Here is a 24,910-nt window from a genome sequence, read left to right as displayed (position 1 = left end):
CAAGGTATCCACTCTGGGCCTAGCACAGCCGGGAGCCTCCACTCTGGGTACCAACACCAACGCAGTTAATGACTCATTGCTGCTGCTGCTGCAAGGGTCCATGCTCTGGGCCTAACACACCCAGGAGTCCCCACTCTGCCATTGCTGCAGGCTGAAAATCACACAACACCAGGTTATAATCCAACAGGTTTATTTGGAAGCACTAGCTTTCAGAGCGCTGCTCCTTCATCAGGTGATTGTGGAGAATAAGATTGTAAGACACAGAGTTTATAGCAAAAGCTTACAGTGTGATGTAACTGAAATTATATATTGAAAAAGACCCGGACTGTTTGTTAAGTCTCTCATCTTTTAGAATGACCATGTTGGTTTCAGTTCTTACATATGCAAATTGCCAAACTTTTTTTAGAAGTTACATTCTCAAGTGAACTGTAACAATTGGTATCATTTCGGCCAAGCTAAGATCTTGAAGGTGTTAGTTCCTTGTGAGGCTGTCTATGCCACAATGGTCAGAATGATTCTAATCTAAAAAATGGATTTATAGAATCTTAAATGGATTTATGCCATTTTTGAGCAAAGTAAAATGTAATTCTGCAAGTACAAATTCACCCCACAAACTTATGTGTATGTGAGTGTGTGTTGGGAGGGATTATGAGTGTCTATGAGAGGGTTTGTGTGGGAAATTTGTGAGCATATGAGAGCGGGTCTGAGTGTGTGTGTCGTACAGTGGGGTTACCTGTAGTGTGACATGAACCCAAGGTCCCGGTTGAGGCCATCCCCATGGGTACTGAACTTAGCTATCAGCCTGTCCTGAAGTCCACCATTGAGGATTGTCACCCGAAGGTCCGAGATCGAATGTCCCGGACCGCTGAAGTGTTCTCCGACTGGGAGGGAACACTCCTGTATATTGATTGTTGTGCGGTGTCCATTCATCCGTTGCCGTAGCCTCTGTTTGGTCTCGCCAATGTACCATGCCTCAGGGCATCCTTGCCTGCAGCATATGAGATAGACAATGCTGGCTGAGTCACATGAGTACCTGCCACATACATGGTGGGAGATGTCCCCACATGTAATGGTGGTATCCATGTCAACATTAAGGGCTACGGGGAGAATGCGGGTAAGTGGAGTTGAAATGCCCATCAGCCATGATTGAATGGCGGAGTTGACTCGATGGGCTGAATGGCCTTACTTCCACTCCTATGTCTTATGGTCTTAACACTCTGACACGTCTTGCAGCGTCTACCATGACAAGGTTGTATGGTATTGTCCTGAAAGCCGGGTAGTTTGCTACGAACAATGATCTGTTTGAGGTTTGGTGGCTGTTTAAAGGTGAGAAGTGGAGGTGTGGGGAAGGTCTTGACGAGGTGCTCATCCTCATTGATAATGTGTTGCAGGCTGCGAGAAGTACTGGACAACGAAGAGTACCCTGTCGGGTGCAGCTCATATCTGTCTCCTGAGGAGGTCATTATGGTTCCTCACTGCGGCACGTCAGAACTGGTGGTCAATGAGTTGAGCATCGTACCCTGTTCTTATGAGGGCATCCCTAAGTACTTCCAAGTGCCTGTCACATTCCTCCTCATCTGAACAGATCCTGTCCGTAGGGGATGGCTGTTTTAATATGTTTCGGGTGGAAGCTGGAGAACTGTAGATCATGAGGTTATCTGTGGGTTTGCGGTAGAGTGAGGTGCTGAGGTGACCTTCCTTGATGGAGATGCATGTGTCCAAGAATGAGACAGATAGTAGAGTAGTCCATGGTCAGTTTGATGGCTTACAATCTTAGTCTCCACAATCACCCGATGAAGGAGCAGCGCTCCGAAAGCTAGTGCTTCTAAATAAACCTGTTGGACTATAACCTGGTGTTGTATGATTTTTAACTTTGTACACACCAGTCCAACACTGGCGGCTCCAAATCATTGCTGCAGGTGATACTCTAACCCCATTCCAGGAGTCCTCACATCAGGCCTATGAAGCCAGTAAACTCCGCCAACACTGCCCTGGCCTACCCATGCCATCAGGAAGATGAAGGAAAGAAAAAGAAAAAAAGACAAAAAGAAGAGAGCGAGAGAAAAACAATGTGGCTGGCCTGCAGTGGACAGGCTCAGCTTGAATACTACCTACTGGGCTGGCACCACCATCTTGAACATACAAGACTGAAATACTATTTATAGAGCAGAATATACAATTGCTTCTATGACTTTCTCTGTACTCAATGTGTGTGAATCATCAGCCTAGCTTTATTAAAATGTTGGAAGCACAAAAGGGGTCAATGAACAGGAATCGAGAGTTTTCATTGTTGTATACTGTGAAGAAACAAGTCATAAAAGATCATCACAGCACTGGTGACTCTATAAGTAATATTATGTTTAAGGAGACACAACTGCAGTTAAGCAGCAGTACAGAAATTGAATATATGCACACTTAAGTGAGTACTCCACACATCTCTCAATTCACCACAGAATTTATACAACGATGATATGAGTTATAACCTCATAAAGGAACCACAACCCCCTAACTGTTTCTTATTTTAAAGGTAAATGTGAAGTGCTGTGTTACAGATGCAATTTGATGCATCGACATTGAGCAAAACATAATTTATTCTTACCTGAAAAGAGTATCATCAGTCTGCACAATTTTTTTCAGCGGATGCTAGACAACATTTTATAAGGTCTACCCCAATTTGCCATTTATCTAAATGATGCACTAATAACCGGGAAGACAGTAATGAGCACTTCAAGAACTTGGACATAGACCTTAGATGTTTCTCCCAGGTGGATGTACGTTTTAGATTAGATTATATTAGATTCCCTACAGTGTGGAAACAGGCCCTTCGGCCCAACCAGTCCACACCGACCCTCTGAAGAGTAACCCACCCAGATCCATTTCCCTCTGACTAATTGACCTAACACTAGAAGGGAAAAAAATGTATGTTCCAGGCAATCCAAGAGACCTAAGTGGGCCAGGGTCGGCAATACTGGGAGCAAGTAGCAAATGTGGATATATTGAGCTGCCTACCGCTGACAGATACACCACCTGGTGGTACTGCCACTGAAACAGGCCATAATAATTTTAAATCTTTTGACACTCTTCCTGTCACAGCTGACAATATCATACTTTGAATGCAGCAAGATCTGGCCCTGGCATATCTGAAACAGCTGGTGCTGATGGGGGAAACCAAAGGGCCATCAAAACCAGAATTGAAATGTTTTTGGACCTGGAGGGACTGTTGCACAGTAGTGGATGGCTTATTAGTATGGGGAGCAAAAGTGATTATCTTGAGCTAAGGTCACTGCTAGATACCGCTGATCTCCACCAGGGTCATCCAGGGGTTTCCAAAATGGAAATGTTGGTGAGAGGTTTTGTCTGGTGGCCGGGATTGGATACAGACTTAGCCACATTGGTGGGCAGTGCCCGCTGTGCGAACAAGGACAAATATGTCGGCGCAACATCGAGGGCCGAAGGGCCTATTCTACGCTGTATTGTTCTATGTTCTATTACTGCCAGCAGCTCCCCCATATTCATGGGAATGGTCAGGTAAACCCTGGACCAAGATATATGTCGACTATGCAGATCCTTTCATGGGCTCTATGTTCTCAGTCATTTTGGATGCACACGTAAAGTGGTTGGATGTGCATAGAGTTCATTCATCAAACATGGGGACAGTGATAGAAAAGCTGCGAGCATCTTTTGCAAAACATGGAATCCTGGAAATATTGGTCGCAGACAACAGGCCATCGTTTACCAGTAGGAAATTTCCTGAAGTCAAATGATATTCATCATGTGAGTTTAGCTCCTTACAATCCATCATCCAATGGTGTGGCAGAAAGAGCAGTTCAAACTTTGAGGGCAGGTTTAAAGAAATAGTCTACAATAGTCACTAGATACCAAACTATCCCGATTCCTATTTGATTATAAGACCACCCCTCATGCAACTATAGGGATAGACCCAGCAGAGTTGCTAATAGGGAGAAGATTCTGCAATAGGTTAAATCTGACCTTCCCACATCTTGGGATGGCGGCGATGGGGGGGTGGGGGAGGAGGGGTGGGTGTGTAGTGAAATGGCATCAGGATGACAATGGCAGACACAAGACTTTGCTAAGTGAGAGTGATGGTTTTCTTCAGGGCATGAGTTTTTTTTTAATCTTCTTAAATTTCCTTCTATAGTCCAAAAATGTGCAGGTTAGGTGAATTGGCTATGCTAAATTGCCCATAGTGCTGGGCAGCACGTTGGCTCAGTGGTTAGCACTGCTGCCTCACAGCACCAGGGACCCAGGTTCAATTCCCACATCGGGCAACTGTCTGTGTGGAGTTTGCACATTCTCCCTGTGACTGGGTTTCCTCTGGGTGCTCTGGTTTCCTCCCACAGTCCAAAGATGTGCAGGTGAGGTGAATTGGCTATGCTAAATTGCCCATAGTGTTAGGTGCATTAGTCAGGGGTAAATGTAGGGGAATGGGGCTGGGTGGGTTGCTCTTCAGAGAGTCGGTGTGAACTTGTTGGTTCAAAGGCCCTGTTTCCACACTGAAGCGAATCTAATCTGTTCAGAGATGAGGAGGTTAGGTGCATTAGTCAGGGGAAATGTAGGGATAGTAGGGGAATGAGTCTGGATAGATGTGCATTTGTCGGGCCAAATGCCCTGTTTCCACACTGTAGAGATTCTATGATTTTGAAAACCAAAAGATGGATGCTGTAAATTGGAAACAAAAACAGAAGTTGCTGGAAAAGCTTAGCAGGTCTGGCATCTGTGAAGACAAATCAGAGTTCACATTTTGGGTCTGGAGAACCGTTCTCAGAAGGGTCACTGGACCTGAAATGTTCACTGATTTCTCGTTGCAGATGGTGCCAGACCTGCTGAACCTTTCCAGCGACTTCTGTTTTTGTGTCAGAGGTTTTGTTCACTCAGAGCTGGATCAGTGTCAAGAGAGTCATCATGTGCCAATAAAGGCTGATTTGGTGATGGGATACCGGCTTTTGTGGAGTTACTTTGAAAGGGAGTTAAAAAAAAAATCACAACACCAGGTCATAGTCCAACAGGTTTAATTGGAAGCACTAGCTTTTGGAGCTCTGCTCCTTCGTCAGGTGGTTGTACAGGAGCGTCGCTCCGAAAGCTAGTGCTTCCAATTAAACCTGTTGGACTATAAACTGGTGTTGTGTGATTTTTAACTTTGTACACCCCAGTCCAACACCAGCATCTCCAATTCAAAAGTGAGAACAGGCTACCAAAGTCTGATGAGCAGCCAGGATCATGTTGAATGCTGGAGCATGCTGGAAGAGAAGGGCTGAATGGCCATTTTCTGAGGGGCGTGGGAAATACTTGAGGGGGGGCGGGGCACGTACGAGGGGGCGGGGATTGCGCGGAATGGGGCGGGGCTGGTATCGAAGGGGCGGGGTGAATGACGGGGCGGGGCAAGGGTTGCGCTGCAGGGACGGTGCGCAAACAGGTGGGGGCGGGGCATGCACCGAAGTGGGCGGGACAATAGACGGGGCAGGGCAGGCACGAGAAGGGGGCGGGGCATGCATCGAAGTGGGCGGGACAATAGACGGGGCAGGGCAGGCACGAGAAGGGGGCGGGGCATGCATCGAAGTGGGCGGGACAATAGACGGGGCAGGCAGGCACGAGAAGGGGGCGGGGCATGCATCGAAGTGGGCGGGACAATAGACGGGGCGGGGCGGGGCAGGCACGAGAAGGGGGCGGGGCAGGCGTACAGGGAAGTGGGGGCGGGCCGTCCTTTAACGTCAACACTCCAGGCTGTCCCCCTTCGTCACTGCGCCAGCCCCCGCACTCGAGTCAAACGGAGCTGGAAAGTCGGCGGCTGAGTTGTGCTGCTAGTGCCGGGAGAGACGACGATGGCCGAACTGCTGAAGAAGGGAGCCCCCGAGCCGGTGGAGACCAAGGACGTGAGGGAGGCTCTGAAGGCCAAGGAGGTGAAGGAGAACGCCAACGCCGAGCGAGCGCAGAGCGGCGAGAAAACCAAGGCTGACACCGAGAGGTACCCCCTCAGCAAGGCGGCAGCGCCGAAAGAACCTTCTCTGGTCGTCTTCAACAACGACGGAGGTGCTGTCGCGTCGCATAAACCCGTGAAGAAGGTGAGACGGTGTGATTTTTATTGGCGGGGGGGGGCGGTTGGTCGGTCACGGGCAGAATTAAAATCATCGGTTCCTCCAGCGGACCGGGAAGCTAGTTGCGCATGCGTTAAGGGAGTGTAGTTTCCACGGAGCGCTTTTGTCGTAAGAGGCGCGACGCTGGTACTACAACTCCCAGCGTGCCCTGCGAGGCCGCGCAAGTGCAGTGTATCTCCCTGCGTCCCTCACTGTTTCTGTTCCCCCTCAAGGTGGGCGGTTTTAGTCTCTACTCCCACCCCCCCGCCCCCAACTCCAAATAGTATTGTTGGGATCCAATTGGTGAGTGAGCTGACAACGGGGGAAGCCCCTCCCTAGTCCTAGTTTGGAGTTTTGAAAGTTTTACATTCCAGGGTATGACCTGTAATTGTAATATTGATTCCCTGTTTCCTTCTCCTGCCTGTGTGAGCGACTGATTGTCTACTGTGAAACGTGTTGTGAATGACTGACCTTTTCAGTACCTCGAGCTTGACTTTAGGAAAGACAAGGTTCTGTGTTGTAGACTAATCAGTAAAGATTAGATTAGATTACCTACAGTGCGGAAACACTTTGGCCCAACAAATCCATACAGACTCTCCAAACAGTAACCCGCCCATAACCATTCCCCTACTCATGCACCTATCTCTATGGCCAGTTTGGCATAGCCAATTCACCTGACCTGTACATCTTTGGAGTGTGGGAGGAAACCCACACAGACAATCGCCCAAGGCTGGGATTGAACCTGGGTCACTGGCACTGCAAGGCAGCAGTGCTAACCACTGAGCCACCGATCTAAAGTTAGATCACACAGGATTCAAGGTGAGCTTGTCAATCGGATGCAAAAATTGGCTTGAACATTTGATACTGATGCTGGTGGTGGAGGGATTTTTGGATTAGTGACCAGCAGTGTACCACAGGGATCAGTATTCAGTCCACTTTTGTTTGTCATTTATGTGAACGATGTGAATGAGAATATGAGGCATAGAGATGTACAGCATGGAAACACGCCCTTCGGTCCAACCCGTCCATGCCGACCAGATATCCCAACCTAATCTATTCCCACCTGCCAGTAACTGGCCAATATCCCTCCAAACCCTTCCCATTCATATACCCATCCAAATGCCTCTTAAATGTTACAATTGTACCAGCCTCCACCACGTCCTCTGGCAGCTCATTCCATACACGTACCACCCTCTGTGCGTAAACGTTGCCCCAGAAGTCTCTTTTACATATTTCCCCTCTCATCCTAAACCTATGCCCTCTAGTTCTGGACTCCCCAACCCCAGGGAAAAGACTTTGCCTATTTATCCAGGAACTCAAATCCTTCAATCCTGGCAACATCTTTATAAATCTTTTCTAAACCCTTTCAAGTTTCACATCTTTCCGATAGGAAGGAGACCAGAATTGCACACAATATTCCAACAGTGACCTAACCAATGTCCTGTACAGCCGCAACATGACCTCCCAACTCCTGTACTCAATACTCTGACCAATAAAGGAAAGCATACCAAACTATCCTATCTACCTGCAACTCCACTTTCCAGGAGCTATGAACCTACACTCCAAGGTCTCTTTGTTCAGCAACATTCCTGAGGACCTTACCATTAAGTGTATAAGTCCTGCTAAGATTTGCTTTCCCAAAATGCAGCACCTCACATTTATCTGAATTAAACGCCATCTGCCGCTTCTCAGCCCACTGGCCCATCTGGTCAAGATCCTGTTGTAATCTGAGGTAACCCTCTTCACTATCCACTACCCCTCCAGTTTTGGTGTCACCTGCAAACTTACTAACTGTACCTCTTACGCTCGCATCCAAATCATTTATGTAAATGACAAAAAGTAGAAGATCCAGCACCGATCCTTGTGGAATTCCACTGGTCACAGGCCTCCAGTCTGAAAAACAATCCTCCACCATCACCACTTTCTGTCTTCTACCTTTGAGCCAGTTCTGTATTCAAATGGCTAGTTCTCCCTGTATTCTGTGAGATCTAGCCTGGCTAATCAGTCTCCCATGGGGAACCTTGTCGAACGCCTTGCTGAAGTCCATATAGATCACATTTACTGCTCTGTCCTCATTAATCCTCTTTGTTACTTCCTCAAAAAACTCAATCAAGTTTGTGAGACATGATTTCCCACGAACAAAGCCATGTTGACTATCCCGAATCAGTCCTTGCCTTTCCAAATACTTGTACATTGTGTCCCTCAAGATTCCCTCCAATAACTTGCCCACCACAGAGGTCAGGCTCACCGGTCTATAGTTCCCTGGCTTGTCTTTACCGCCCTTCTTAAACAGTGGCACCACGTTTGCCAACCTCCAGTCTTCCGGCACCTCACCTGTGACTATCGATGATACAAATATCTCCGCATACACTTCTCTAGCTTCCCAGAGTTCTCGGGTACACTTGATCAGGTCCTGGGGATTTATCCACCTTTAACCATTTCAAGATATCCAACATTTCCACCTCTGTAATGTGGACATTTTGCAAGATGTCACCATCTATTTCCCTACAGTCTACATCTTCCAAATCCTTTTCCACAGTAAATACTGATGCAAAATACTCATTTAGTATCTCCTCCACTTTCTGCGGTTCCACACAAAGGCCGCCTTGCTCATCTTAACTTTGGTGTCATCTGCAAACTTGATGGTGTAGTGGACAGTGAAGAAGGTTATCTAAGATTACAAAAAGATCTTGATCAATTGGGTTAATGGGCTGAGTAGTGGCAGATGGAGTTTAATTTGGATAAATGTGCGATAATGCATTTTGATGGAACAAACAATGGCAAGATTAATGGTAGGGCCTTGGATGGTGTTGTAGAACACAGACTGAGGCGTGAGGGTATGAAATTCTTTGAAATTTGTGTCACAGGCAGGGTGGTTTTGGTGTTTAACATGCTTGCCTTCATTTTCAGACCGTTGAATATAGGAGTTGGGATGTCGTGTTGAGGTTGCACAGGGTGTTGGTGAGGCCCTTTCTGGAGTACTGTGTGCAGTTCTGCTTTCCCTGTTTTAGGAATGTTGTTGTTAAACTAGAGAGGGTTCAGAAAAGATTTACCAGGATATTTCTGAGAATGAAAGGTTTGCATGATAAAAATAGGCTTGGATTTTTAGCTGGAGCTTAAGTGGATGAGGAGTGACCTTTATAGAGGTTTATAAAATCACGATGGGGCATAGATAAGTTGGAAAGGAAGGGCTTTTTCTCTATGGTAGGAGAGTTCAAAACTAGAGGCATATTTTTAAGGTGAGAGAAGAAAGTTTTAAAGAGGGCATGAGGGGTCACTTTTTCTTACGTAGTGATTCATGTGGAGATTGAACCTTCAGAGGAAGTGTAGATGCAGATACAGTTGTTATTTTTAAAAGATGTTTGGATAACTACATGAATAGGAAAGGTTTGGAAGGGTATGGGCCAATGCAAGCAAATGGGGCTAGTTTAGATTGGGAACATGGTTGCATGGAATAGTTGGACTGAATGGTCTGTTGCCATATTGTGTGTCTGCTGCAGTTTGCATGCAAATTCCAAGTTCCCTTCGAAGCCACACGCCATCTTGACTTAGAACTAGATTACTGTCCCTTCGTGCCATGGTGCCGGAAGCCTGGAACAACCTGACTAGACCATGAGCTATAGAGTCAAAAATTAGGCCATTCGACACATTGGGTCTGCTCCACCATTCATTCATGGCTGATTGGTTTTGAGAAACCATTCTCCTGATTTCTCCCTGTAAGCCTTAAACCCCATGACAATCAAACACCTATTTATCTCTGTCTTGAATATACTCAATGACCTGGCCTCCAGCCTTCTGTGGCAATGGGTTTCATAGATTCACCACTCTCTGGCAGAAGAAGTTTCACCTTATCTCTGTTCTAACAAGTATTTCCTTTACTCTAAGGCAGTGATCTCAGGTCCTAGTCTCTCCTACCAATGGAAACATCTTCCCAGTGTCCACTCTATATAGGCTGTTCAGTATTTTGTATGTTTCAATTAGATCCCCCCTCATCCTTCTAAACTCCATCGAGAATAGACCCAGTGTCCTCAAACATTCCTCATATTTTAAGTCTTTCATTCCTGGGATTGTTCTTGTGAACCTCCCCTGGACCTGCTCCAGGGCCAGTACATCCTTCCCGAGATATGGGATGCAAAGTTGCTCACAATACTCTAAATGTGGTTTGATCAGAGCTTTACAAAGCCTCAAGTACGTCCCTACTTTTATATTCTCGTCGTCTTAAAATAAATGCCTTCATTTTATTTGACTCCCTAACTACTGATTCAACCTGCAAGTTTACCTTGAAAGAATCCTGGACTAGAACTCCCAAGTCCCTTTGCACTTCAGATTTTTGAATTTTCTCCCCATCTAGAAAATAGTCCATGTCTTTATTCTTCCTACCAAAGTGCATGACCTCATACTTTCGCTCATTGTATTCCATCTGCCACTTCCTTGCACACTCTTCTAACATGTCTAAATCCTTTTCCAGCCTCCCTGCCTCCTAAATGCTACCTGTCCCTCTACCTATCTTTGTATTATCTGCAAACATGGCCAGAGTGCCCTCAGTTCTTTCATCTAGATTATTAATGTATAACGGTAAGAGTTGTGGTCCTAACACTGACCCTTGTGGAACACCACTTGACTGACAGCACTGTGGATGTACATATCACACATAACAGTTCAAGAAGATGGTGTTCACTAGCACCTCCTTCTCAAAAGCACTTAGAGTTTAGGAACAAATGCTGGCCTCGTGAGCTATGCCTGCAGCCCTTGAAAAAGATCTTAGAACAAAAGACAGTGTCCTGTTTTTGAACAGGAGTATTAAATCCATTTGTTATATTATTTGACATGCTCTTGCAAATTATTTTTGTGACCAGCAGAGATGTTCAGAACATAAGAGATAGGAGCAGATTTACGGCTATTGGCCCATCACATCGACTCTGCTTGTCAATCATGGCTGATGTGCTTCTCAATCCCAATCTCCTGCCTTCTCCCTGTAACATTCGATTCCTTACAGATCAAGAACGTACTTATCTATGTTTAGATGTGCTCAATAACTTGGCCTCAACAAACTTCTGCAGCAAACAGTTCCACAGATTCAGTACCCTCGGGCTGAAGAAATTCCTCCTTATCTCAGTTCTAAAGGGTTGTCCCTTCACTTTGAGACAACTTCGGGTCCTAGTCCCCCCTCCTATGGAAACATCTTCTCTATATCCACTCTATCTAGGTTTCTCGGGTTTATGTAAGTTTCTTTGAGATTCCCCCTCATCCTTCTAAATTCTGTCAAGTACAATCTCGATCCTTAATCGTCCCTCATATGAGAAGCCATTCATCCTTGGGACCATCCTCGTAGACCTTCTCCAAAGTCAGCAAATCCTTTCTTGATAGGGACCCAAAATTGGTATTCTAAATGTGGTCTGGCCAGAGCCTTATGCAACCTTAGCAGTACATGTCTGCTGTTATATTCTAACCTTCTTGAAACTTGTGTCTTAATCCTTTCCAGATAAAATGAAAGAATTCTGTTGATTTCAACTTATTTACTTTCATTGTTACCACTTCCTATTGCTAGTTCTTAACTTATTCATCTGATCTACTAATTTCAACTTTTGATGTATCACATCTTGTACTTTGGTCTTTTGCTTGGGTTTATTCATAAAACAGTGAATGTAATCAAGACAAACATTGTATAGGACTGCTTTTTATTTTTATTGCCAGCTGAATTTGCTTCATTCCTGTGCACCAGAGTCTTGGAGTTGTATTTTTGTTTTGCTATTTCAGCTGAGTTAGTCTTTATGTCCTTGGTGGAATTTTATGTTCAATTCTTAAAAGTGTATGCATTTGGCCTTTTTGGAATTGTTAGTGTTTTGTTCCATAATGGGATGTAGGCTTCGTTGGCAAGGATAGCATTTATTCCCCAAGCTAATTGTCCTTGAGGAGGGGGTAGTGAGCTTTTGTGTTGAATCATTTGTAGTCTACGAGGTAAAGGTACTGACTAGGAGTTGTTGGATAAGGAGTTGAAGGATTTTGATTCAACGGCAATGAAACAACATCCATATTTCCAAGTCAGGTAGTGCATGATTTGGAGGGACTTTGGTGGAGTGTATTCCCATATGTCTGGTGTCCTTGACTTTCTAGGTGGTAGAGGTCAACAAGTTTTAGATGTACTATTAAATCATTGGCAAACTGCTGCAATGCAGCTTTGGTTTACAGCTGGAACATAAATGTTTAAAATGGTGAATGGAGGGCCAGTGAAGTGGCTTTTAGCTTTTGGATGATACGCTTTGAGTATTGGAACTGTACTTCAGCTAATGTCGGAGAGTGTTCCAGGTCTCTTCTGAGTTGTAAGTGTGGATCAGGTTTTGAGGAGTTAAGAGGTGAATTACATGCTGCTGAAATTGAGTCTCGAACCTGCTTTGTAACCACTGTATAAGTATGTAGCTGATCCAGCTAAGGTGGTCCCCAGGTCTTTAGTGATCACACTGGACATTACTGGTGGGGAATCCAGTGCTGATGGTGTGGTTGAGTGCTAGGTGGAAATGATCAGAATCTCTTCCTATTGGAAGTGGTCAGTGGCTGGTTTTTGCAGGGTGCACATTCCACCTAACATTCAAATCAAGCCTGAATATTGTCCATGCCTTGCTGCTTGTGGGCATGGACTGCTGTAGTGTCTGAGGAGTTATGAATGCTGTGTCGTCATCAGGGAGCATCACCATTTCTTATCTTAGGATGGAGAGAATGTAATCGAAGCAGTCAAAGATGATTGAGCCTTAATCACTTTTCTGAGGAGCCCTCAGTGTAGGTTGGCCTCCAACAACAACTGAAGCTGATCTTCCTTGTGTCTGTGGAGAGATTTCCATTGATTTTCCATAAATTAAGTTTTACAAGGACGTTTTGATGTCGCATTCATTTGAATGCCGTCTTGAACTTGTTAGAAGACACTGTCATCTCACCTCACCCCTGAAATTTAGCTCTTTATCCTTTTTGTAATGGGATCTGGAGAAATGATGGCTTGTAAATCTCTCCACATGAATGAGCGGGTTTTCTTGAGTAAGTATCATTTGAAAGCATTTTCTTTTATTTCTTTGCTGATTCAGTGTAGTCTAACTGAGTGGTATTTGGTTGGATTGAGCTTGATCTGCTATTCATGGATAGGCGGAACCTGGACAATTTTACACGTTATTGGGTAGATGGCAGCATTGTAGCTATTTTGAAATAGCCAGCTAGTGGCATTGGCTGATTTAAGGAGCCTATAAATCAGCACCACTGCTGGGAAATTGTTGGGGTGTCCTGCAGGTTTTATTAAACTACTGTTAATTTCCTTTATTGATGTATTAAATTGACTTTTGGAACTTCAGGAGGAGGTTGTGATTTGAAACAAAAGTAGACAAGTACTTATAGAAGGTCTTTCATGGCTACCCGATGCCTCAAAGTCAATCATACTCAACAAAATACTTTCAGAAGTGTAGTTGCTGTTGTAATGTAGGAAAGACTGCAGCTAGTTTCCATACAAAAAACTCCTACAAGCAAAATTATGATGGCCACATCTGTTTTTTGTTAACTCCCCTATCCTTAGAAAAGTCCCAATATTTCAATGTCCATCTAAGAAAGCAAATCAAATCTGACTGTAACATCAGAGAGATGTCACCTCCGACAGTGTGACTTTCACTCATTGTTGCCACAGAATGTCATAGTTGGTTTTTATTGTTGAGACCTGGAATAAGACTTGAACACACAAGTTTATGACTTTGAAGTGAGTGTGTTAAGTACTGAGCCATGATTGATGCACTGATGGATCATCCACTTGTCATGTTTGGCTAAAGTTGGTTGCAAATCTCTTTTTTTTTTTTTTGCATTGTCATATTGGAATCTACCACAGTTTGACGAAAGGGACAGTTACGAAGCAACCTTCTTTTGTGGAATTGCTTGTCGTTGTTCCCATAGCATGCTATTCCTGCTGTTTGGCATGTATGTGCTCTACAGTAACTTCACCAGATTTGTATTATATTAGATATGCCTGGTGCAGCTTCTTCCATACTCTCTTTCACTCTTCCTCGAATCAGGCTTGGTCCCTGGCTTGAAGCCTATGCCCAAGCATGAGGGTCGAAGTTTCAGCCTTACATTGTCTAGTTCTTAGCTGCTGCATCTTTAGGTTCTAAGCCATATAGCACAGTGGTCGAATCTCTCAACACAGGAGAGTATCATAGAATTGTACAGCATGGGAACTGACCCTTTGGTCCGACTTGTCAGTGCTGACCAGATATCCTAAATTAATCTAGTCCCATTTGCCAACATTTGGCCCATATCCCTCTAAATCCTTCCTATTCATGTACCCATCAAGATATATTTTAAATGTTGTAATTATGTCAGCCTCCACCACTTCCTCTGGCAGCTTATTCCATACACACCAACATTTTCATAGAGAGTGGTGCATGTATGGAATGAGCTGCCACAGGTGTCAAAAGCATGGTGACCACTCCTACCATTGCTGTCATGTACATTTGCATTCCCAACAGATAAATCGATGAGGATGAGGTCAGTGACCTCAGAGTCAGAGCTTTTGCAGCACAGAAAGAGGTCCTTCAGCCTATCAGTGTTTGTGTTGATTATCAAATGTCCATCCATTCAATTTCAATTTTCCAGCTCTTCGTTCGTAGTTTTGTACGCTATGGTGTTTTGGGTGTTGATCTAAATAATACTTAACTATTTTTAGGGTTCTTACCTCAATCACCCTATTAGGTACTGAGTTCCAGTTAGCCATAGTCCTCTGTGTTAAACAAAAAAAAAAGGTTTCCTCAAATTCCCTTTAAAATTCTTGTTCCTTACCTTAGAAATTGTGCCCCCGGTTATTGACGAGAAAACATTCTCCCTATCTACCTTGTCTATGCTCTTCAGAATTTTGTTCACCTCAATCAGATGCCCCCTCAGCTCTCTTTACTCATAAGAAATCAACCCTGAGTTATCTAGTCTCCCTTCAGAGCTGAATTGTTCCAGCCAAGGCAATATCCTGGTTAATCCTTCCTGCACCCTTACCCTTGCATCCTTGTCTCAGTGTGGTGACCAGAACTGCATACAATACTCTAGCTGTGGCCAACTGATATTATGCGTAGCTTCATCATAAACTCCTTGATTTTGTATTCAATGCCTTGTTTAATCAAGTATGCTTTCTTAGCCGGTTTATCGACTAGTCCTAATGCCTTCAAGGATCTATGGATGTGCACGCCAATTCCTTCAGATCTTCCATACTTTTTAAGGATTTACAATTCAACATGTATTCATGTTCCTTTGTTAGTCGATCTAAATCTATCATCTTACACTTTCTAGGATTAAATTCCATTTGCCACTTTCAGAGGCGCTTGCCCAAAACATAAATTCTCCTCCTCGGATGCTGTCTGACTTCCTGTGCCTTTCCAACACCACACTATCGACTTTCAGAGCATCTGACTAGCTTGCGTGTAATCATCTTGTAGTCTCAGGCTTTCCTCATTGCCAATGTGCTTTACTCTTTCCTGATTATTCTCTTGCCATTAATATACCTATAAAATAGCTTTGGATTTTTTTCTTTTTTTGTGTTAATTCTCTAATCACCTGCACAGGCCCAGAATGACCAGCTGCGTCTTTCAGGACTAACTCAGTATTAATGATACCTGGGTAGTCCTACTGAGGATTAATGTCCCTATCCAGAGTACATTTTGTGCTCTCGTTACTCTTTGATTTTCACGAAAGTGGGGTTAAATGTCGAGTACTGATTCATCACTTGAAGGGGTGTGATAGACCAACATCTGTAAGAAGCTTTCTTGCAGATGTTTGACCTTTCTAAGGTTGAGGGCTCCCAGGGCACACTCTTACCTCTCCCTCTGGTAGACCTGCCTTGCTGGTCATACCGGATAAAGGGTGGTAATGGAGGATTTGGGGATGTTGGCTGAAAGTTCCAGTGTGATTGGCAAGCAAACCAGTGGCAAAGTGAAGAAAATCTTTCTGTAGCAAGTGCTTAGGAAATGGACTGCATTGCCTTTATGTTGGTGGCAAATTCAGTTGTCACTTTCGAAAATGTATACTTTTCAGGGCTATGAAGGAAGATCAGGAGAGTGGGACGAGGTAAGTTTCTCTTTCAATGACTTTGCATCGAAATAATGGACCAAATGATCACCTCCAGTGCTGAAAACATTCTGTAATTGTATGTATGCTTCAATAAATTCAACCTTGAGGTTTACCTTGTTATTTCCGGTCCCTGCTATCAGTTTAGTCAGCCTTTGCTGCATTCGCTCTATGCCTGACTGGTTTTTCACTTTTTGAAGTACTTTTATTTTTTTCCTTGACGTACCTGCTAAGAGAAGTTGGATTGTCTGAAACCGGTTTGAGTTTTCATAGTTTGTGTTGCATTGTGCATACAAGCAAGTTTCAATAAGAAATGTGGTAAGTCAGTTAACAAGTAACTTCCACAATGATGGCTTACGCATACATTTTTTTGGATCTATTTAGGGACTGTTAATAGAAAACTGAGCACCTTTATTTAACTTATAGAACGACACCATGAGTTTTCACTTTTGCAAACAAAGCACAAACATTATTGCATTACATGAAGCAAGGACTATTAACATTATGATTGATGACTGTTTGGATAATGCACTGTGACCACCAAGGATTCTCTTATAAGATATATAAATCTTAAAGTTATTGACTTCAAGTAGGAATATCTGTAAATATGCTGTACTGTTTTCACGAATTCTGCAGATTTCGATATTCTTGGAGATAAGCTTTAACATCATGTGACTGTTCATGCCTCAGCTCCTTGTTCTGATTAGTTTGAAGAACTATAAAAGCTATGCACTTGTTTATTTCCTTGGGAGGATCACTCTAGGTTTTTCCAATGGCCTTAAACTAGACAATCTTCCAGCTCTGTTTCTTTTCGGAATTTAAACTGACGTTAAACTGCCGCCTCATTCCATATGGTTCAAAACTATCATTTACTCTGGCAACCTCTTTAATAAGCAACAAGCCACATGAGATCCAAACTGCTTTTAATGTTTTTCATAAACACCCAGATAAATTGAAACTAGAGAACCCTTCCAGGCCACTTCCAATCGACTTCATGAGAAGGTAGCATTCTCTAGGCTGTCTTCAAGCCAACCTTTAGATAAATTATCCTTCAATTACAATGTGGGTAATTGAACACTTGTAGTGCTAATTTAGCTTTAACTTCAAAAATAAAAATGTATTTCTGGATAACCATTACTGCAAACATAGAAGGTGTCAGACTTTTTAAAAAATCAACCTATTCATCTGTGTTATGACACATCTCCGAGACAGGAGGGATCTGAACCTAGATCTTCTAGCTCAGACAAAGCTACACTACCAGTGTGCTACAAGGGCTCTCCAGGTGTCACACCTTGTTATAAAATATTCTTTCAAGATCAACCTGTTCAGAACTGTTATTAGACACCCCTGAAACAGATGGGATTTGAGTTTAGGCTTCCTCACTTAGAGGTAGGGATGCTGTCACTGTTCCACCAGAGCCTGTGAGTCACATCTTCAGTATTTTGGCTAAGTAAGCCCACCCACTGTTTTGTGATCTTGCCTTTCAATCTGTTAATCTCTTTAATTCAACATGGCCCCAACTTTAAGGGTAAGAGACTCCAAGCTACTTCAGTTGTATGAACCATGTATTAGAAATTGATAACATTGTTCTTCCAAGACTGGGTGTGAAAGGGTACTAAGGAGGCCTCAAATTTTGCTTGAATACAGCAAATAAACATTTTAATTAACAAGGTGATAATGTCATTCTCTTGTAGATTGTCATTTCTAGGCAGGTGTCATAATTGTCAGTAGTATCTTTATGTGCAATGAATTAGTTCATTTTATTTTATCAAAGTGAAGGAAACTCTCACTTAACAAACAACTTTGCATTTCTGCAATACTAGTTTATAATCATCCCTGTCAAAATTGGGATTTTGACACAAGATACAAAGGCTTTGGGTGTCTAAAACTAGAATGGAAAACAGGCTTTTGAAAATTGCTGGAACATCCAATTGGAGTTGCTTACTAACGTTTGCACGTGAGATTTGAGTGGCAATGCAACTAACTTAAATGAAACATGTCATACTTGCATGAGGTCATGTTGTATCAGCATTTTCATAGAAAAATATGTGGGGTTATGATTGACACTGAAACCAAGCTCTTCAGCTATCTAATGTATGATCCATGTGATTTACTTTGTCTGGAAAAACTTAAGAAACTTCTGTGAATAAATGAGCCTTAATTGCTATTTGTTCCTTTTGCTGCCTTTGAATTTCTGCCAACAAAATTCAGATAGCTTTGAGGTGTTTCTGACTGGTTAAATAAATTTATATAATGCTTTTAATTAGCATTATTAGACACAGTTTGACACAAGCTGTATAAAACTATTAGGGCCGGCCAACTAAAAGCTTGGTTTGTGATGTGGGTTTTAAGGTGCATGTTAGAGAAATAGGGAATGGAGAGCTCATTAGAAAGAATTCAGACGTCCCCAGACTGTTGGTTGTGACCCCTGAGGGATGCATGGTCACATTTGGAGTCATGAGCTCCCTTTCTTTAAGGCTGCAGTACGAACTGTGGAAAGGAGACTGCCCAGTCTTGAGACAGAGGCTACTTAGTGCTGGTTCCACAAGATTAATGCAGTTCAACAGCCAAGGGTGAACAATGAGCATGAATCAACATTGAACATCAGAATCCACTTCTAGTGAGGTGTTTGAGTGGGACCAGAGGCAAGCAAAAGTAACTTAGTCATTGACTGAATAAACCGTGAATTCATGCGGATGAGCAGAGTGGATTATTTGACCTTTACCTATGTTGTGTTTCTGCTCCTATCTGTCTGCTGTACATGCTCTTTACCCCAGGTTAACTTTGCAGGCGTTGACAACTATGTCAACATGGGGGAAGGGGAGAGGGGCTGGTGTGTGGGAGAGGCAGAGATTGGGAAGAGAGGTTTGTATCTCTGGGATTGGAATGTGGGCTGGACTAGAGGGCTAATTAGTGTTTTGGGTGTGTGTGGAATGGCTGGGGTTGAGAAGAGTGCTTTGTGTTTGTGTTTGGAGGGAGTGTGTGTTGGTTGGGGGGTTGGATAAGAGGAGGGGATTCACTGACTATCTTTGGAAGGTTTGGATAACGTGGCAGAAATCTAAATGATTACGTGAATTATAAAAGTACTTCAAAACAATGATTCATGTATATTTTGTTTTCTAAGCTTGAGGGTTGACATGAGAACGTTGGGTCACAGTTTCAGAATAATAGGCTGCTTCTGACTGCGATGAGGAGTAATATCAAAAGTATGCATCTTATTGAATAAATGTCATTGTGAGCCAGGTAAATTGTGAATAAATAATTCATTGTGATAGTAAGATTGGTCAAAATGGGAGAATTTCAAACCAAAAAGAGACATCATTGCATCAAGAAGTAATTTGAAATCTCTATTATCTTTATCTGTAAGTGAGGGGTGAAAGTTTGATCTGTAACTTTGAGTTCTTGAATAGTTAGTTGAGAATGATTAGATTAGATTTCCTACAGTATGGAAACGGGCCATTTGACCCAACAAGGCCACACTGTTCCTGATTCAGATTCCTGAAGAAGGGCTTCAGGAAGGAATTCTCCTGCACCTCAAATGCTGCCTGGCCTGCTGTGTTTTTCCAGCACCACATTTTTCAACTCTGGTCTCCAGCGTCTACAGTCCTCACTTTCACACTGTTCTTTTGAACCTACTGAGACCCACTCCCCTACCCTATATTTACCCCTAATTAATGCACCTAACACGTATGGGCTATTTAGCATGGCCAGTACACCTAACCTGCGCATCTTTGGATTGTGGGAGGAAACTGGAACACCTGGAGGAAACCCACGCAGACACTGGGAGAATGTGCAAACTCCACACAGACAGTTGTCTGAGGTGGGAATCAAATCCGGGTCCCTGATGCTGTGAGGCAGCAGTGCTAACCACTGAGCCCAAAGGTGTAAACATTTTTCTGCTGTGATTTTGCACAATATGTTAAAACAGCCAAGTGTTGTAGGATTCTGGTTATGGTAGAATTTTGAACAGTGACCTTTCATTTTCTGGACCCTGGTGAAATATTGCCCATAATTGATGCAAATTATCTTCTGCCAATTTTGCCGACTCTAAAATGAGAGATGTCTGTTGAGCTGGAATCAGAAAATGCTGGAAATAATCAGTTGCTCAGGCAGCATCCATGAGGAGAGGAGCAGTAAGAAAACAGAGAAATGGAAAATGCATTTTAAGCAAATGTAGAAGTAGCAAAAGTTGATTGGGGGGAGACACACAAGGGATCTGTGATAAGGTACACAAGCAGAGTGGTCAATGGAGTATGTGTTTGGAGTCCCCGGTGCTGTGCAGAATCTTGTGCAGGTATCCAGGATCTTGGTGGTCAGATCTAATCTGTGCTGTGTGAAGGTTGCAGAGCTCCTATCTGCTCCTGCTCATCGCGTTGAATGCTTGCCACCAAACTCTCCACAGGTGACATAGGATTCTGCTGTATATTAGAAGCACTGAACAGGGTGTTCCAAATTGAAAGATGTTCATGTAAATTTCTGCTTCACCTGGAAGAAGTATTTTGGGGCTTCTTTTCAAACATAATACCCCAGCAAACACATCCTCATCTTCTTGGAGGGGATATTTCTTGGCATGCCCAGGGAGTTAGCAAGGAATGGGCCGGAACACTTGTGTGCAGTGATTGAAGAATGAACAAGGGCATTGTGGAGGGGTTGGTCTTTGAGCATGACATTAAGCTGCTGCTTTTTAAATAAAAACATTCACAGGATGTGGGCCCTACTGGCAAAGCCAGTATTCATTGCCCATTCCTAATTGCCCAGCTAAGAGTCAATCACATTGTCTGGAGTCACATGTAGCCAGACCAGATTAGGACAATAGTTTTCTTTCCTAAGGGAGGGTGGATCAGATGGGTTTCTCCTGACAATTGGCAATGGTTTTATGTTATCATTAGACTCTTAATTTCAGATTTTTATTGGATTCAAATATACCATCTGTGGTGGGATTTGAACCCAGGTTCCTGAAACAGGACTGGAGTCTCCAGATCACCAGTCGCATGATAGTACCATAAGGCCATCTCCTTGACTTGCTTGGCTTTTAATTTTCTGTACCAGTCTCCCTCTGACCACCTCTGTACTTCGTCTCCTCGAGAGTTCTAATGAGGCTAAGTTGAACTTTGTGGAACAGCAGCTCTTGTGATTAGGCACTTCAGTCTTTGGAGCTCAACATGAGTTCAACAATTTCAGGTTTGAGCCAATGTTCAAGATTTTTCTGAACAGCAGACATTGGTAATGATTCTGCTTTTCATTTTCAATTGCTTTTTTAAAATTTCTTTTATCAACTCTTTAGTATTTGCATTTGCCTAGCAGCAATATTTGGCTTTCATCCTTGTCTGACACTTGTCCCTCCCTGTTGTTCTCGTCTGTTTCCAAAAATACATCTCTGGTCATGTTTCCAGTTCTGATAATAGCTAATCAATTTGAAATAAAATTAATTTTATCTCCACAGAAATGTTGCCTGATGTGCTGAGCACTTGCAGGATTCTTAGGCCATGGTATTTTGCTTTTGTTCAAATTTTGGACAATCTCAACATAAGTTAATTTAATGCTGTTGCTTCATGAGTGCATTATCACTGCTTTAACGGTAGATATCCTTCATAAATGGAAATCTTGCAATAGTGGAGCAAAGGGTGCTTTTTATGAGCTTAAGATAAGAAGCATTGTTTCACCCTGGCGATTATTTAGACTTTGATATGGCAAAATATATACAAGTGGATCAAGGTCTCCTTAATGCAAACATCCCTCTTCTTTTTGTTTCATGTGAGTTTAGAATTCACTGTTGCAAATGAATAAGGCAGGATTCAGTGTTGAATAATAAATCTCAGCCTCATGGCCATTTGAGTGAAATACAGTGATAATGAACATGCTAACAATCAGAATTATCAAGGAGAGGTGGGGAAAAAAAATCACAAGACCGAATTCACTGAGGGTAATGCCAGCAGGAATCTGGCTCCCAGGGCTATTAAACCTCAGGAGATTGGGTACAGCTTTTATTACATTGTAAAAGTTAAATCTTTTTATAGACTTGAGGTATGGGTGACTGGAGCTACATCCTCTACTGCCTGAGCCCAGTGACCTGGTGCATTTCATCTTTATTTATGGGATCCAAACATCACTGATAGGCCAGCATCTATTGCCCATCCCTAATTGCTCATAAGAAGGTGGGAATGGGTGAAGGTGCTTTTGCTGGCAAGTGATGGGCAAAACATCAAACCCCTCCTGCATCTCTGTGCTGAGAATAGATATAGTGGCCATTCAGAAGATTGGGATGCTCGCTTTTCTTTGCAGCCCTTTCTGCACCAAATGGAAATGGTGTATGTGGGGCCCATTGGTGGGCTTGGACATCACAGGGATTGACGTGTACAGTAGATGCAGAAGTTATGTTATTTTGTTGTTTAATGTAATTTTTGCAGTTTTTTAAAAATTGTCTCACTTCAAACAGGCATTTTGTGTATTAACTTCACATACAGGAAGATTTGCATTCATTGTAACTTTAATGTATGCAGATTATGTCAAAATTTAGAATTGCTGGGGGCAAAGAAAAGTTGACAGTACATGTTAGTGTATGGTTTGAATGTTGTAGATAAAGCTGAAGGGCAGGCTGCAAGCTAACTCATAGTGTATTGGAGAGAAACCTCCAAGAAGCAGTAATATTTTTTTAAAAAGACCCTTGGTATGTTGCATTGCACCGGATCATCCTCAGGATTCTAAAACTGTTTATTTTTCCTTCCTTATCCTGTTTTGCACCTTTTTATAGCAAGAATGATTTCTCAGCCTATTTAAAATTATAGATATGTGCTTACTCTAAATATAAATCTTTTTCAGAGAGTCTGTGCTGAATTGGACAGGTCCTTCTTAATTACAACTGTGCTTTTTGACCGCATACACTCGTGTAATTAAATGCTGGGTGATGTGGGAATTTCAGAATCATACATAACATAAGATGATGATTTCCTTGCCTAAATTCCGAATTGCAAGCATTTAAATTTGGATTAAAAAGTTGTTTTTTTTTAAAAGTGAGTGCAGCACGTGTAAAGCTCAACTGGTGAGAGGACATCGCCTTAAAGAAGCTGTGTACTCCTTACCAATACTTGATGTCAGTTCTGTTGAAGCATCACTGGAGTAGAAACATGAGCTCTGCTTTCTTCCCATAGATAGATGCTGCCAGACATGCTGAGTTTTGCTAGTTACTTAGTTGTAGAACCACACAATATGTTACACTAAACTGTTGAGGCAAAGGTGTGGTTATCCAACTTTAACTGAAAGTACTCTAACTTATCCTATCTAGATGACATAAAGTTAAATACAATGGATGTCCAGAGAGACTTGGGAGTTTAGATAGACAGATCTTTAAAGTGTTACACACCGATGCAGAAAATAATCAAGAAAGCTTTTACAAGTAGAGGACTGGAGAAGTACACAGAGGTTATGTTGCCGTTCTATACAATTCTGGTTAGACCCCACTTGAAGTACTGTGAGCAGATCTAGGTGTCACCTTATGAAGGATACATTGGCCTTGAAGGGGCTACAACGTAAGTTTATAATAATGATGCTTGGACTTCAGAGGTTAGGTTATGAGGAGAGGCTATGCAAATTATTTTCTAGAATTTAGAAGGTTAAGGGATGTTCTGTCTGAACCTGTCTTGACCTGTTAATATCTTCAAGACCTTCTGTAAACCTATATTGTACTCTCTAAGGTGGTGTTTAGATTATACAAACTAGGCCTGTATTCTCTAGAATTTACAAAGTTACAAGCAAAGCCACTCTGTCTACAGTAGACAATCAACATGGTGGCTCAGTGGTTAGCACTGCTGCCTCACAGTACTAGGGTCCCAGGTTGATTCCATCCTTGGGCGACTGTCTGTGAGGAGTTTGCACATTCTCCCCGTGTCTGCGTGGGTTTCCTTTGGGGCTCCTTTGGACTGTGGGAGGAAATCGATGTGCAGGTTAGGTGAATTGGCCAAGCTAAATTGCCCATAGTGATAGGTGCGTTAGTCAGAGGGAAGTGGGTCTGGGTGGGTTACTCTTCGGAAGGTCAGTGTGGACTGGTTGGGCTGAAAGGCCTGTTTCCACACTGTAGGGAATCTAATCTGTAATGTAATTGCAACTTTAGAACTGAGATTCTCATTCCTTGTGAATTGCTTTTGGAGCATTTTACTTTGGTACAGATCTTCTGTTCTTCCGAACCAAATGTTAATTCTGCTGCTGCCTGCATAAATGAAAATAGTAGAAAGTAAATCTCAGAAGTCTTACAGTGCAGGAGGAGGCCATTTGGCCCATTGTGCCTACACTTCATATATGTGTCATTAGCAATAGGTAATCTCTGCTTTTTCCTCATATCTTTACAAATATTTTTATCCAATTAAATTGTCCAGGGTTGTCTTGAATGCTTAAAGAGGGACTTGTGTTTATATATAAGTGACTTTTTAAAAATTAGTTTGATAGATCTGGGATGACCTTTTTCAGAAGGGTCACTCAGTGCAGTTAGCAAGAGAAAGACAGCCAAGCGTGGACATTGAAAATGAGGACCTGACAATCTTATCCTGTTTTTCTCAAAGAAATTGAGATGAAAAAAATTGAGGAGGAAGAAAAATCTGATGTGTAAATAACACTGAGATGTCGATTGAGGGAGTATTCAAAGTCCAATATAAAGCAGGATAATAACTGTCTCCACTAAAGCTATGATGACGACAAACAACTGTCAATCATGTTGAGGTGTACGTGGTGAAAAACGTAAGCCAGTGTATTCA

General features: G+C 42.8%; 1 protein-coding gene across 1 annotated transcript in view; it reads left to right on the top strand.

Moving 5' to 3' along the window:
- Positions 1 to 5,758: 5,758 nt before the first annotated feature.
- The window catches only part of LOC122563087 (S-adenosylhomocysteine hydrolase-like protein 1), a 97,357-nt gene continuing 78,205 nt past the window's right edge, over positions 5,759 to 24,910 (top strand). Inside the window, exon 1 of the mRNA XM_043716500.2 lies at positions 5,759 to 6,080. Coding sequence (XP_043572435.1) covers positions 5,841 to 6,080 — 240 coding nt within the window. The 5' untranslated portion in view covers positions 5,759 to 5,840. The remainder of the gene's footprint in view (positions 6,081 to 24,910) is intronic.

This window comes from Chiloscyllium plagiosum, unplaced genomic scaffold (assembly GCF_037043375.1).
Source record: "Chiloscyllium plagiosum isolate Xiang-an unplaced genomic scaffold, Cpla_swu_hap1 HiC_scaffold_26, whole genome shotgun sequence".
Lineage (NCBI taxonomy): Eukaryota > Metazoa > Chordata > Chondrichthyes > Orectolobiformes > Hemiscylliidae > Chiloscyllium > Chiloscyllium plagiosum.
This window is presented reverse-complemented; position numbering and strand designations above follow the sequence as displayed.